General features: G+C 37.9%; 1 protein-coding gene across 1 annotated transcript in view; it reads right to left on the bottom strand.

Moving 5' to 3' along the window:
* Positions 1–15,272, bottom strand: part of ODAD2 (outer dynein arm docking complex subunit 2) — an 88,638-nt gene that overhangs the window by 71,996 nt on the left and 1,370 nt on the right. The window contains exons 2-9 of the mRNA XM_072413403.1: positions 13,034–13,285; positions 11,858–12,015; positions 10,487–10,682; positions 8,757–8,863; positions 6,889–7,025; positions 6,680–6,796; positions 3,780–3,997; positions 1,589–1,732 (exon numbers count right to left, since the gene is read on the bottom strand). Coding sequence (XP_072269504.1) covers positions 1,589–1,732; positions 3,780–3,997; positions 6,680–6,796; positions 6,889–7,025; positions 8,757–8,863; positions 10,487–10,682; positions 11,858–12,015; positions 13,034–13,257 — 1,301 coding nt within the window. The 5' untranslated portion in view covers positions 13,258–13,285. The remainder of the gene's footprint in view (positions 1–1,588; positions 1,733–3,779; positions 3,998–6,679; positions 6,797–6,888; positions 7,026–8,756; positions 8,864–10,486; positions 10,683–11,857; positions 12,016–13,033; positions 13,286–15,272) is intronic.

The raw sequence follows: 15,272 nt of genomic DNA, 5'->3' as shown, positions 1-15,272 counted from the left end.
GCATTACTTTTTAACAAGAGTGAATCTATGTTAACAAAAATATGAATATTCTTTTTTTTCTCTTAAAATCTTCCTCAACGTAAAAATTCCAAATTTAAATGAGAGGGAGGACGAGTACCTCTGTAGAAATTAAACAAATCACAGGCTGCTGCTCATTATCTGTTCAATTTATAACCATCTGTTTTTGCTCCACATCAATCAAAGTTAATCTATGGACAATAATCATGCAATTTTTTTAGTCTAGTCTTGAGTGCTAGACATATTGCAGTTCATAAGGACAACTCAAGTCAATGGCTGCATCCAACACTTATATAAAAACAGATCCAGATGGTAACTTCCTATTGATTTCCAGTCTTTATTTTTCTTGACAAATGGTTTAAGTCTTTTATCTGTAAACATTACAGAATTTGTGCACCCAAGATAGGACTGCAGCTTTAACACATTCTCTCAAAAACGTTTTTCTATATTTCTTTAAAAAAGGGTTTACAAAAACCTGTTGATCCTGATAAAGTGTTCTTCTGAATAGTGGTTGACGATGCTAACCCCTAAAGTTTGATTTCTGTCAATTTTCAGTCCTACATGTGTGCTCCTTCACTGTGGCAACAAGACATTGGGGCTGATTTATTAAAGCTCTTTTGTCAGTAAAGCTGGGTGATCCAGCAAACCTGGAATAGATTTCTTAAAAGTAATTTGCTATTTGTTAGCAAATGTTTTCAATCCTGGACCAGATCCATTCCAGGCTTACTGGATCGCCCAGCTTTACTGATGAAAGTCTATCCTCTCCAGCCTTGGCGAGCTCCAGTAAATCAGTCCCATTCTGTCAATGCACAGTAATGCTGTAGTCCTCTGTAGTAAACCTTCACAGACAGCTAGCCTTTTTGATCTAGCCCCGAGTTCTTTGATTGACATCAGGTCCTGATGGATGTATCATTGTAAACACACAGGGCCTGATTTATTAAAGCTCTCCAAGACTAAAGAAGATAGATTATCATGGGAGAAGAAAGGTGATTCAGCCAGCATGCCTGGAAATAACCAAACCCATTCCAAGTTTCTGGCCCACCCAGGCTCTCCCATGATGGTTTATCTTCTCTGGTCTTGGAGATCTTTAATTAATCAGGTCCATTGTGCAGCACAGAGTGTGGACTGTTCATATATATCACATAGGCGTTTTCCCCTGCACCCTGTGTATTCTGTGTAAGCAAGAATTAGATTATCTTTCCACCTATGTAACCTCTCCTCATATGTAAACTACTAGTATGATCAAGCCCGATTCTTTTCACTGGTGCTGTCCACTGCAAAAGTTCCTAAACAGGGGGGCCCCTATTCTGGTAACAACTGAGAAGGGATTTACTTTTTTGTGTGGGGAAGAGAAGGAAATTTCCCCAACATTGCAGACAGCAAAAAGAAAAAACAAAAACCTAGGATACATTATACTTTAATGAATCCAACCAACATAAAAAATGGATACAGATACACTTTAATCACCAAATAATAAAGTGTTTGGACATTACAAATGATTCCTAAACTTAAAAAGCCACTTAGATGTTGTAAATGTCACTGTCCTTGTAGGAATTCATCTTTTTCTTACCTTTTTAATGCGGAATGCCGTCTTAGTGAAGAAGTTAGTGGGTTCGACCTTTTCTTACTTTCAGAGCTTGTAGGCTTAGCTGCTTTCTGATCCTTTTTGTCTAAAGACTTTTCTTCCCTACAATTTTTTGTTTTGCTTATGATTCTGGAAAAATAAATGAAAGTGCTGGAAGTCAGACACCAGTAATCTATGTAAATTGGTATGATGTTTCATCATAACACAGCTCTAAAAGGAAACAACATTTTATAAGCCTAGATTCCAAACAATGGTGCAGATTGCTAACGCGAGATTATGAGGTACACATAAGAAAGGAGGAATTATGTACTATAGACTATGACACGTTCTGTATACAATATATTTCACAAAGAATACACACAAAAAAATGTTGTATGGAAGATAATAGGTTTTTTTAACAAAAAATAAGGGTTTTGTTTGGGGAATAATTGAAAAATAAAACATTTGTAGTCATTGAGGATTCTGGGGGACATTCTTCCCACGTGTATTCATTTTCAAAGCTTTCAAAGCTGTTTAATAATATCATCATCAATGATATTAATAAACGGGATTTATATTATGCCAACATTACATATGCAGTGCTGAACAATAATTTGGGGTTGCAAATGACAGACAGATACAGACAGTGATAACGGAGATGGAGGGTACCCTGCCCTAAAGAGCTTACAATCTTGGAGGAGGGTGACAGACAGAAAAAGACGGGTAGGTAAGTTTGAAAAAATGGGTTTTAAATGCTCTTTTAAATGAGAAGAAAGTAGGAGCAAGCCGAAAAGGACGTGAACCAGAATTCCAGAGAGTTGGGGCAGCTCTAGAAAAGCTTTCAAGTTTTATTTATTTATATGTTCGCTGATATTGTTGAGCTTTTATTATTGGTAGATAGAACCTTCAGTTCCTGCTGTATTTCTTGACCCCAATGACTTAAACATAGCATGTGTAATAGAAACCTGGGATTCTATTACCTGAGGTACTAGCCCTGGTGTTCGTTTTACATGCCTTGCTTTTTTCGGCAGGGACAAAGCCATTTGATAACAGCTCCAAAAGTTAAAGCAAAACTAAAGTTCCACTTTGAAAAACAGGGATCAGACATGCAATGTTCCTTCTGCAACAAAACACATTCACCTGCCTGATCATCTGTCAAAGAAATGGGGAGTTGTGCATGCACAGCTCAGTGTGGGATGACTGGATACCTGGCACATCCCGTCATCCCCTGCGGCTGCCAGGACTGAATGAATTCCTGCGTGTCTGCATGGGAGTTATGTCATCCCAGCCTGGCCAATCAAGATGGCCAAAGGCACAACTTCAGTAGAGGAAATAAGAAGGAGGCATCCGCAGGGGATCAAGGAGAGGTGAGTGCAATGAAAATGTTATTTTTTTGCAGAAGGGAAATTGCCCATCCCTTCTGCAATAAAGGACCTGGCGACAATTTTTATTTTCTGGGCTTAGTTTCTCTTAAAAAAAACAGTAGTCTCCTCTCTCCATCTCCAGCTTTCTGACTAGGCAGTAAAAACAAACAACATTCTATTGGGGTAATTCCTCTGCTGTCTTCTCCTATCATGTTCCTTGTCAACATATTTGCAGACCTAATAGTATTTCAGTCATGCCCCTCCCTTTCTAAATCTGAGGGATTATTATTTTTTTTGTTTAAATGATCATAAGACACTGATACCAAGTCAAGTTTAGGTACATTGGTTGATTTATAAAGTATTCAGAAATACAGAGCTGGATGAATTTGTATCTTTTACATCTACTCAGAGTTCAGCTTTAGCTCATCTACAAGACAAAACATTTTTACTATACTACCAAGACTAGACTACAACGAGGAATGAGTACAAATGTTCTTGTGCAGAATTATATGGCAATGAAATTTCTAACTGTGGGATTACAGTGTATTTTATTACTTTTTAAGGAATCCAGCTCTTTTAAATTTTTCATCCTTATTAGATTAGTGATTTGTAACTTCTACGTAAATCAAGACTGGGTTTAATAATGTTTTCTGTCTGTCCTCTTTAAAGACACACAATCTTCAATTTTCCTGAGGTTTCCATTGAATTTTTTCCATTTACGAAATTACCACAACTAACTAAAATAATTTGGCCTCTGTGTATATTTCTAGTTAATTTCAAATATCCATAAACTATGTGAATTGCAGCATATGAGAATTGAAAAGACAACATACTCTTGGTGACCATTAAGAGGCAGGTTCTTCCATTTCAGAGACGGCTCTAATTTGGTCTTGTTAGTCTTGCTTTTTACAAGGGTATGCCTTGTCTTCTCCGGTGCTTTCTTCTCTGGATACTCATTAGGCCAATGGTTTTGGCTCGATTCCTCTGTTTCAACTACATCCACATGTTCAGTCTTTTCAGTCACCGTTGGAGCTTCAAACAATGAAAAGTCCTGTGAATAGACAATGGGACTCTATCAGTCCATCTTAAAGGAAAGACAATGAACTCATAAGACATACAGCAAAAAACATTGGTTGCACACGCAAAAAAATAGAACTGAGTTGTCGTTTGCCAGAATACGTTTTCCTAAACGTCATATTTTGTATATATAACTAATAAGAATCTGGTCATAGATGGGCAGACATCTAAGCTAGAATGATAGAAGATGGTATATGTACATGCTCTTTATCTACTTTTTTGTTTAGATGAAGGTTGGATTTGGTTAAAGCTTCATTCTCTTTTAAAAATAAAAGGTTTTATAATCTTCTTGTAGAAAGTCAGAACTCCTTAACAATGGCGCTGATTTATTAAAGCTCTCCCAGGCTGGAATAGATACACTTTCATCAGTGAAGCTGGGTGATCCAACAAACCTGCAATGGATTTCTTCAAAGTAATTTGCTATTTGCTAGCAAATGTTTTGAATCCTGGACCAGGTCCATTCAAGGTTTGCTGGATCACCCAGCTTCATTGATGAACGTGTATCCTCTCCAGCCTGGGAAACTTTAATAAATCAGGCCAAATGAGTAGAGATCCCTATCAGAGGACAAAGTTCGATATAATCATGTTTCATCCTTATACTTCAGCCCAGATCTGCTGATGCAATTTAGACATTCTGATGTGTTATCTTTATCACAAATTCTTTGGCGCTTTCTGTGTTGTGTTGATGTCATAGTTTTGTTTTGGAAAATGTTATTCTACAAATGCAAAATCATTAGAATAATGGCTACAGAAATGTATACATGGAGAATAAAGAATGTATTTAGAGGTTAGGGTGAAGGTCAAAGTGAGCATTAAGAATTGGGAGTCCAGTTACAATTGGAGCTTTCAGTGCTTTAGATGAAAAGGTAAGTTGAGATTTAGCTTTAGGTTAAGGTAAATCATTTTGTCTTAGGTTTGGGGGTGTGATTATTGCTGCAATGAAACTTTATATGTAACATAAGTGCCAAAAACAATGGCAAAGAAAATGTATTCGTGTGCATTCTATCAGTGCCAAAACTTTGTGTGCCAAAAAACTTTGTACTGATATTCCTATGCCAAAAACAACCAATGCAGAGAAACCAAAAAGTCCACATACCATTTCGGCCTCCATTCCTAATGCAAATGCTCTAGTGCATAGTGCCAGCCTAAGCCTAACCCTGAAGCAAACTTGTTGCTTTAATAGGAATATGGATATAGTACATGCACTATATGTGCATTAATTTTATGTATGGACTCCTGTTGCTGCACTGCTACTTTGTAGAAACTGAAAGATGTAGAAAGGGAAAAAATAACGGTTAAGGTCTAAAAAGGTTTTCAGCATATTAATCTACATGGTAACATTGATACTTACATTCTATTAACCCTAATACCATCCAAGAGTCACCAAGACCGTCACCAAGCAGCCAATTAGATTTCAGTTAATTTTGGCAAGATTAGTGGAAATTTTTTTCTGATAGGTGACTATAGATTACTTCTTTTTGCCTGTCTTTACACTGTTTTATCAGGTACACCCCTATGGATTTCTTCAATTGGATAGCACTGCATGTGCAACCTGAAAGGGTTTAGTCATATTTAACAAAATAAATAGGAATGACAAAGCAGCAATGGCTCTGCCACAACCCCCACCTAATTTTCATTAAAATCTATAATGATTCTGTGACCTGTAGAAAACCATGTACTGCAAGGGGAAATATAAAGTTGAGATTTTGAGCAACACGAGTTCAGGGGTTCCTGGGCGATTAGCATAAAGTATGTAGGTAAGAAAGAGTACTTCAGGGTCTAAAAGTGCATCTTTGCTCACTATGAATGACTATGAATACTAAACTATTCTGATATTCTTAAAGTGGACCATACACCTGTTTTAAAACATCAGCTAAACCTTACCTTCTCTCCTAAAAAAACACATACAATTTTTTCATTTTGTATTTTAAGCACTTTTATTTTATTGCCTACTTTCCCCTTTCTTATCTATGTGAGAATGAAGCAGGCTGTGCATGAGTTTACCAGCAAGCAACCATTTGGTCTGAACAAACCTCATAAGTATCCACCACATTCTGATCATGCACACAATCAGTGCACCTGCAGAGAATGCTTTGGTCACTGCATACAATACATGTGTGACCAGTGCCATGTACCATGTGTGTACCCCTTTAGAAGTAAAAAAAAGATGAGGAAGAAAGTTGGTGCCAGTAATCAAGATGGCGCTGCGAGTAAGAAAAGCCCAGATGAAAAGTTAAGAACAATGCATCATAAACACTCTGAAGTCTGGTTACAGAGGACATCTAACAGCTTAGAAACATCTGCTGGTTGCTTACATTAGGGGGCTGGCAGACTGTTGGGATTCTGAGAAAATAGCTAGGGTTTTAGTGAGCTTTGAAATTGATTTGCTACCAAATGCTAATTAGATACAAAGATGAATGAATGAATGTTTGTTCTAAAGTAATTCTAGTGCTTGCTCACAATATGTAAAAACTTCAGTATGCATATCATGGGTACAGGTTTACTTGAATTCTTATGACAGCTTTTGAACATTAAGAATTAGGTATACCTGAAGTATCAGGCTTGCAGGAAGAGGATTATAGCAGGCTAAGATCTCTGGTATTATCACACCATCTGAATGTACCAAGAGAAAATCTGTTTTAACACAATACTTTACCTGCTTACTGATATTCTCTGCAAACCGTGGTGATTTAGCCTTCAACAGTGATATAAGGTCTTTATAAATTTCACTTTGTCGTTCATAGATAATTTCATCTTTATCTTTTATTTTACCCTGAAAAAGAAGAATATATGGAGATGAGCAAACAGTTCATACAGTCACCGCTTTTCTCTTGGTAGACTTGCCAATAAGTATTGCACACTTACCCCATTTACAAAGGCACCTGCCGTGCTGCATGTCACACAGAAAGGATCAGTATCATGTGGCTTTACCATTAAATAGCAAATTTCCCCATGAACTTGCCGCCACGGTGGAGTATGGCACCCGTTAGAGAATTCATAATCTAGAAAGAATATAAAATGCTAATAAAAATCCAGCAAATTCATATAAATGAAGGCAGTGCAAACAAGTTTGCAACAGGAACTGGCATTTTTAACCTCTACAATTTTTTGCACACTCCAAAAGTTGGCAGCTGACAGTACCAATGAGATTACAAAGGCATGAGATCATCATCTATTTTACTGAAAATTACATACATATGGGTACTTAAGCCCCCAGCGGTAATCCCGAGTCGCTTTAAGCTAAGAAAAACCCCACTTACCTTGCTCCATTGTCGCTCACCGTCGTCCTTCTGGTCCCCGCAGGTCCTGGGGACATGTCTTCTCCCTCTGATCTCCAGACGCGAAGTGAAGAGCCAAGATCTACGGGGTTTCCCGTGATGTCAGTGCGGGCACCGGTTCGTGCGGGAGGAAATTCAAATCATTTTGTATTGGATTCAATACAAAATAGCTGTATTGAGTCCAGTACAAAGAAATCTTCATATAATATATATATATATATATATATATATATATATAAATATGACATATATGTAAAATACATTTCCATGCAAAAAAATTGTAACGCTTTTGGCATGGATATTTGGACAGAATTAGACCGCTAGGGAGGTTAAAAAGAACATTATTAATATTATCTGTCATTCTAATGATTATATGCAGATAGTAATTTGTATATTCATTTTTATTACACAACTACTTGCTGACCAAGATTTTTAGCATAAGAGACATTGACACTTTGACATGGGTTGCTGGAGGTAAGGTACAAAAGATAAAATTTAGAGCAGTGGTACCCAACTTAAAAGAGTTCAAATGCAACATTTGTATCTAGGAGTTGCTTTGAGAGCTGCACCAAAATCAAGTAAGTAATCACTTAAGTGATAACCTCTGAAAGGGACACTCTGCATTGAAAGGCTTTCAGCTTGGTATTAGGCTATGGGATGAGGTAGAAATATTAGTCCCCCCCTTCATTGAGCAGGTAGCATATGAAACCTACCCTTTACCGTACACAATGACAGCATCAACAATATTAACCTTTGTTCATTGTTGTCAGTGGAAGTAAAATAATAAAATATCCCAATATGTTGGTGTCGATCACTGTATTGATATCAGAAACATCACATTGTGATAGCTAGAATCATTAAACAATAATAGCCAGAATGTTCTCATAGTGATAACCATGCCACACAAAAAAACAACAAATAAATATTCTATGTTTGTAAACTGTTTATGTTTCTGTTATTTCTACCCCATTATAAAAATATAAATTCTGAAGAATTCATGTTCCAGTCACTACAACCCCAAATACCATGCAAACCCCCATCCAACCCCTCAAAAACCAACTCCCTTTTTGTAGAACTAATGATCTTAGCTCATCTGTGGATGGGCTTTTCACTGAACCGAAGGGGACTTGGTATGCAGATACCACTCTGCAGAATTCAGAACTATAAAACAAAGACTGTGAAACACATTAGAGAGGCCACACAATGAAGTGATAAGGGGAACAGTGTTGTCAAGTGTAATCTTTAATGAAAGTATGGGGGAAAGGAAGGAGTTGCAGAAAAGGATTAGTACACTAAATGTACAGGTATCCTTTACATTGAAATATGGCTTGCATAGCAATCATATTTTTGAACAAAATTTTGACATAGTGGCTACAATGCAGATCTGGAAATATTTCTAAAAACTAAACTACATGCTAAATTATTGTATGTAACAATTTTTTTTTTATTACAAACCTGATGTGTACTCAATTGATTTCAACACAGATTTTTCTTCATTTTTGCAGAAACGTTGAATTAAATCAATCTCATTCTTTACTGCAGCAGGAGTAACTCTTACTTCTCTGAAAGAGGAAATGGCAGGGTATTATTACCCAAAAAAGAAAAATTGATTGATGATGCATTAATTGTACCTCATGCCAAATTGCACACTAACAAAGCCTTTCTGCATCTTCAGAAGCAAATCACACATCAGTAGACCAATGGCACAAAATTGAAAGAAAGTACAATGTATCTTAATGCACCGGTATTAAAAAAGATGGCAATGATCTTGCACTTCACATACCTCCATGACATAGTTTGATAAGTCACTCGCCAGAACCAATACATTTCTATTTTCCCTGGTATTAATTAATTGTATTTATATATTTTGTTTTTGAAATATTGCATTGTTGACTTATTGTTCAAATACAAAGTTAGACATCAGTTACAATGGTACATTGATACAGTCTGTTGGAGGCACTCCAATCAGACCTAAATGTTCCCCACAAAACCTCAAAGGTGATTGAGAAAAGGAGAGAACTCCAACTTTTAGTACTGATACTAGGATACATAGGGTTAGAGGAGATGTCATAGGGAGAGGAAAACATCATTATAAACAAAAATAGATATTCTGGTAACTCTTTGGGGATAATACTTGTGATGCCTTTATTTATATTTACTCCACATTTAATTTCAGTCCAGTCAAACTGTCAGTTAAGTTGGTCTGGTGCTCTCTGCAACCACCTTCACACTCTAAAGTCCACTCCGTCCACAACAAGTGTTTACCTCCTAATAACACAGGATTGGTAGTGAGCACCTGTAAAGGGTTACCCAGGTACCTGCCCCTAGTAGGATCAGTACAGCTCTTACAAATTTAGAACCTATTTTATGTCTCTTTACAGTGCCAGGAAACTTCTTATTTACCAAAATACACACTCAATGTTTTACTAGAAATTCCACAAATACCTAGCATCTACAGATCTAACAAATATCACAAAATAAAGAAATACACTTGTATATGTATATCAGCAGTTATGTGTAACAACATACCATATCCTATAGTAAAAATACAAGCATTAATATGTGATGAAGTAGGTATAAGTCTAAACTGCTGAAGACAGAAGGTCTTTCCTGGCAGCAAAACATGATATCCTGTCCTTGGCTCGCATATAAGTTGAGTTCCTTTGACTGGCGCTGTAGCCAAACCAATGTGGGAATGGTGTAGAGCTTACGATCTTTAGACACTGATAACTACCAGGATTCAGTGATGTTCAAATGTTCTCTTATAAAGCCACTAACCGCAAGATGTCCCAATAAGTGAAACTGCAGCCTTAGGCCTTGTGTGGCACACACTTAGTAGATACAGTTGGTGGGTGTTGATTTAACAACTGGAAATAGAGTCTTTTTTTAGCAACTGGCAATTGACTGGACGTCAACTAAAATATTTTATATCTTAACCAGAAATATAAAACACATGTACACAGTTTGCATCCCGCGGAAGAGTTGGAAAACAACTTTTCGTTCCATTTCAATTAGGTCTGCCTGCTTCTATGTTTTTAAATCAATAAATGTAATGATTTTCATATCTTTCACCTTCCCGTCATTATATTTTCCTAACACATAAAAAGCAGATGTTGCTGCTCATTAAAAGGCGAAAAGGGTTGAACTGATAGACTGGAAAGATCGTAGTTTGTAAATGTACTTACTGTGAAATGTGTTTTAAAGAGCTGTTAAGCAGCTGCATATCAAGTTGCTGGAGCAGCAGGAAAATCTTCATCTTAATTTCAGCCTCTTCATCCTCGTTCTGGCGCATTTTATCCAGCAGGCGTAGCATAGACAGGTCCTCACCTTCCACTGTAGCGAATCCAGCACCAAGGATTTTTGCTATAGGGTCTCTATTAGCTGGAAATACAGTAAGGAATTTAAAAGGGAATCTAAAATAGCTTAAAGGTTTTCTTTTGTTTTTTATTATTGCTTTTCTATAAAGCAAGACTTTGCTTTACCCATGCAATGAAATGCAACAGATTTGTTAATACACAAAAATACATTTGTTTGTCCCACAAGGTGCTTCAAAAGCTAGACAGACAACCTACTAGGGATTCTACTACTCAAAGAGGGGCTCTCAACATTACTGCTACAGGCTGCCAAGCCCATACTATCAGAAACCCTTATTAAGCTAAGGGAATATTCTTACAAGGGGTACATTAATTTTGCCTAGTGAATAGCCACTATTTCTTCAAATTGGTTCGAATGTCGGCCAGGACTCTACCTGCATGGAGTTTGCAGTTTCTCCCTGTGTTGGCATGGGTTTCCTCTCTGTACTTCCTCTGTGTTTCCTCTCACAGTCCAAAAATATGCAGTTAGATTAATTCTTTTCCCCCCAAAATTGACCTTGGACTGTATAAAAAACATATGACTATGGATGGGTCATAAGATTGTGAGCCCCTTTGAGGGACAGCTAGTGATATGACTATAGACTTTGTACAGCACTGTGTAATATGTTGGCGCTATAAAAATACTGTAGTAATATTAATAATAATAAAGACAACAAATCATAAGTTATTTCCTTTAGCACCATGGCTTTCGCTGATATGTCATGAAGGAAATACAAAGGGAAGTATGAAAGACAATAAAGCTAAACAAATGACTAAATAAATCTAAAGATTTTTTTAGTTGGTTTTAAAGCTTTCAAAACAACCAATTATTATCTTGTATTTATATAGCGCCAACATAGTATGCAGCGCTTTACAGTCATGTCACTAACTGTTCCCCAAAGGGGTTTAAAATCTAATGTCCCTACCATAGTCATATGCTGTTAACAATTTTAAGAGCAGTTTTTTTTAGGGGAAGCCAATTAACCTAACTGCATTTTTAGGAATGTGGGAGGAAACCCACAGATGTGAATGTGGGAGTGCCCAGGGAAAACCCATGTAAACACAGAAAGAACATACAAACTCCATGCAGACAAGATTTGAACCCGGGACCTAGCGCTGCAATGTCCAGAGTGCTAACTTCTGAGCCTTGGTGCTGCCCCTGCCCCTAAGCAATAATCAAATACATGTAATATGGTTACTGACCTTCCAGGCAAGCTTGGGCTTCTTTTAACTTTTTTTCCCTAGCAAGCTGCAGAAAACGTGACAGTTGTTTAAAGTTGCGGATTTTCACTGTAGATGAAGACAAGTGAAGCAGGGGGATCCCATCTTTGTCTTTATCCTCAGATTTCACCTCTGTCTTACTAGAATGACAAGTTGACGTCAGTGTTTTATGAAATAGACCTTAGAAACCATATTGAGCAATGATAACGTCCATTATTTAGATTTATGGTAACATAAGTAAAAAGCCAAGATATCCTATTAACTGGCCTCAGATCACCCTGGAACACTCCAAACACACCGCCCCCCATTGACAAGGTGGATGGCTTTTAGTCTGGATGCTATTGCAGAACACAGTCTGGATGGCATGGCATAAAGAAAGAATTTAAACAACATCCAAACTGGATTGCAGTCATGTAAATGCATTTAGAATAAATAAAAAACGCATTTGCAAATGCACTGCTACGGTCTTGGCAATGCAGTTAAAAGACGTTTCTTAACAGCAGTGTGTATAGAATGCACAGTCACAGTGTATGCTCATTTAGTTTGTTTAAACAAAAACCATAATATAACAAAACAACTACCTCTAAGAAAAAGTCTTCAAGGTAACATAAACAGTCAGTCAGGTATAATCTGACAAACCCCTTTTATGTGTCTGGGCCTTGGAAATGCATAGTTTTGGAGGAAGACCTACTTGCCATCAGTACAGACTCTCCTGGCAAAGGAGAAAATACAATGCTGTAAAATAGAAGGTAAGAAGAACTAAAGTTCCACTTTAAAATTGTGTGAACAGGCAGGGCTTTATTGCTGAAAGAGACATGAGACATGAACCAACAGTTAGGTCCTGGTGACAGGCTGCTTACCCATGTAGGACTGCATTGTGGGGAACAGGTAGACAGGCACATCATGTTACCCTATACCTGGGTGTGCAGGCACCTAAATAAACCTTCTACATTATCCTATATGAGCAAAGCACAGGTTCTCTTTAAACTGACCAATATCACATAAATATGTAGAAAAAGTATGCAAAAAGGCTGAAGTTTTGCTTTAAAATATACTAAATGTCAAAGACATTTTAACTCCAAAAAAATGCCAGTGATTTGGTCTCCTTGGAGTGCTTTTTAAGTATTACTAGCTTTTTTTTTCTAGGTCTAGCCTCACCTAATATCATAACCAGATCCAAATGCGGACAGCTCCAAGTTGGTTTTCCATTGCAGAGGCTCTCTGAAGACAAAGTCCGCCTCTTCTGGATGTTTGGAGCTGAAAGGCTCCACATACTTTATGATGTCGTTTAGCAGAGCTTCATTCAGAGGTGTGATCTCCAGCTTGCCAGTTCCAGAACCAGCGCTGGTCCACTGAGCCGCTCTAGTCAGTGCCACGCCCATTGGAACAGATGCTTTACAGGGATGTCACCTTTTAAAATAAGCAAAAAGACAAAGCCAAGTTATATAAAAAGATAAACCAAAGTAATTGTCCATTATTTTTCAACCACTGGAAAATTGCTGTCAATTTATGACATTGTTCTAACATTCAGAGCTTATAGCTGAACTTTAATCTGCTTATATTTCGCTTTCCCTGGTTTCCTCTTTCTTCCTCATCAGCATGGAATAGTAAAATAAACCCTTTTTGTTTTCATTTCATACCCTAGTTTACATCCAGTGATGTCATATTTGTGGTTTCTTTACAACTCAGGTAGTTTGTAGTTGGTGGGAAGAGCCAGTAGCAAAACATCACAGCACCCTGCATCAGTACGGCTTTCCAGAGCATTCAGACATATTGGACCTGATATAATGCAGCTCTAGATAGACTATCATGGGAGAAACTGGGAGATCCAGCAAACCCGGAGAGGATCTGGTCCAGAATTAAAAACATTTGGAGCAAATGGTATTTAAATAATCCATTCCGGCTTTGCTGGATCAGCCAGGTTATCCCATAATAATCTATCTTCTCCAGTCATAGAGAGCTTTATTAAAGTCCAATGAAAGAAGGGGGCTGACTCTTGGGAGAACTTTTCAAATATCAATATGCCTTGATTGGTAAGTGTAAGTCTGGTGCCTCTCCACCCACCCATATACATGAATAACCATGACTTCATCAATCCTTTTCTTCTTCATCTTTCTTTGGTGCTTGAAGGATCCTGAATGCTACAAAGTGGTGGTGCCAAGGACTGATGTTATGCCAGCATTCCCTTACAGGCTAGTGTGATTGCATGCCATCAGGGGATCGGTCTCTGACAGCCTTGGCACACAGGAGGTGGGTAGAATGGTGCTGGGTAAGACTGCTGGTATTTTGTATCAGAAATGTAGTACTGTGAAGGACAAGGTGGATTGAAGTAAAAGATACTTTTTTAGGTGCATTGTTCTCCTTATATTATTTTAATAACTAAACCACCAGTTTAAGTCCGTACTATCTAGCAAGGTCACATGTTTCATTAAGTTAACCTGAATTTTCATCTTTTCATCTGCTTAAGTTTTGTATCATTGTCATTTCTTATGTACTTATATTACCATCAGTCTCCTATGACATGATCCAAAAATATTCAGTTAGGTTATTCTGCTTCACCCCAAAACTGACCTTAGACCAGTGGTCGCCAACCTTTTTGGTCCCGCGGAACACTAAAACCAACGACCGACCGGGCATGTGCGGGGAGCCGGGTGTCAATCAAAGGGGGAGAAACCTCCCTATAGTGACGTCATCATGACATAAAGCTACCCACTCTCCCATTGAAGATTTGAGCCTGCAATAGGAGTGAGGGGGTTGTGTCCGGGGACACAGCCCACCCACTTCCCTGAGCCCGGGACTTGTACGGGGGACGTGGTCCGCGGCTCTGGCCGGTGCACCTCGCCAGTGGGGTCCTTCTCCTGACCCCGCTCGGGGGTGCACCGGCCAGAGCCGTGGACCACCAAAATTTTCTTGCCGACCGACCGCTGCCTTAGACTGAATTAGTGATATAAAAATATGGTAGGGACATTAGATTTTGAGACCCTTTAAAGGGAAGTTAATGTCATGACTATAAACTTTGTACAGCGCTGTGTATTATGTTGGTGCTATATAAATACTGGATAATAATAATATTAGGATTAAGCCCCTAAACAATAATATGATTATTAGAATGACTCAGTTATACTTTAGTGATAGCAGCAATCCTCTATACTACAATATTAGCACAATTCCCTACTCTACAATGATTCCATAAGTGGCTATACTTCAATATTAGAACTATTTCACTGTACACAAATGGTAGCATCAATCCCCTATACCCTGATGGTATAATAGACCCCTATAATCCAAAGGTAGTATTAATTCCCTATACTCCAAAGGTAGTACCAACCCCCCTATACTCCAATGGTAGTATTTATCAATCACCAAAACACCAATGGAATCATCGATCCCCTATACA

The sequence above is a fragment of the Pyxicephalus adspersus genome, chromosome 5 (genome assembly GCF_032062135.1).
Source record: "Pyxicephalus adspersus chromosome 5, UCB_Pads_2.0, whole genome shotgun sequence".
Taxonomy (NCBI): Eukaryota; Metazoa; Chordata; class Amphibia; order Anura; family Pyxicephalidae; genus Pyxicephalus; species Pyxicephalus adspersus.
Note: the sequence above shows the minus strand (reverse complement) of the source record. Positions and strands in the feature narration are given on the sequence as shown.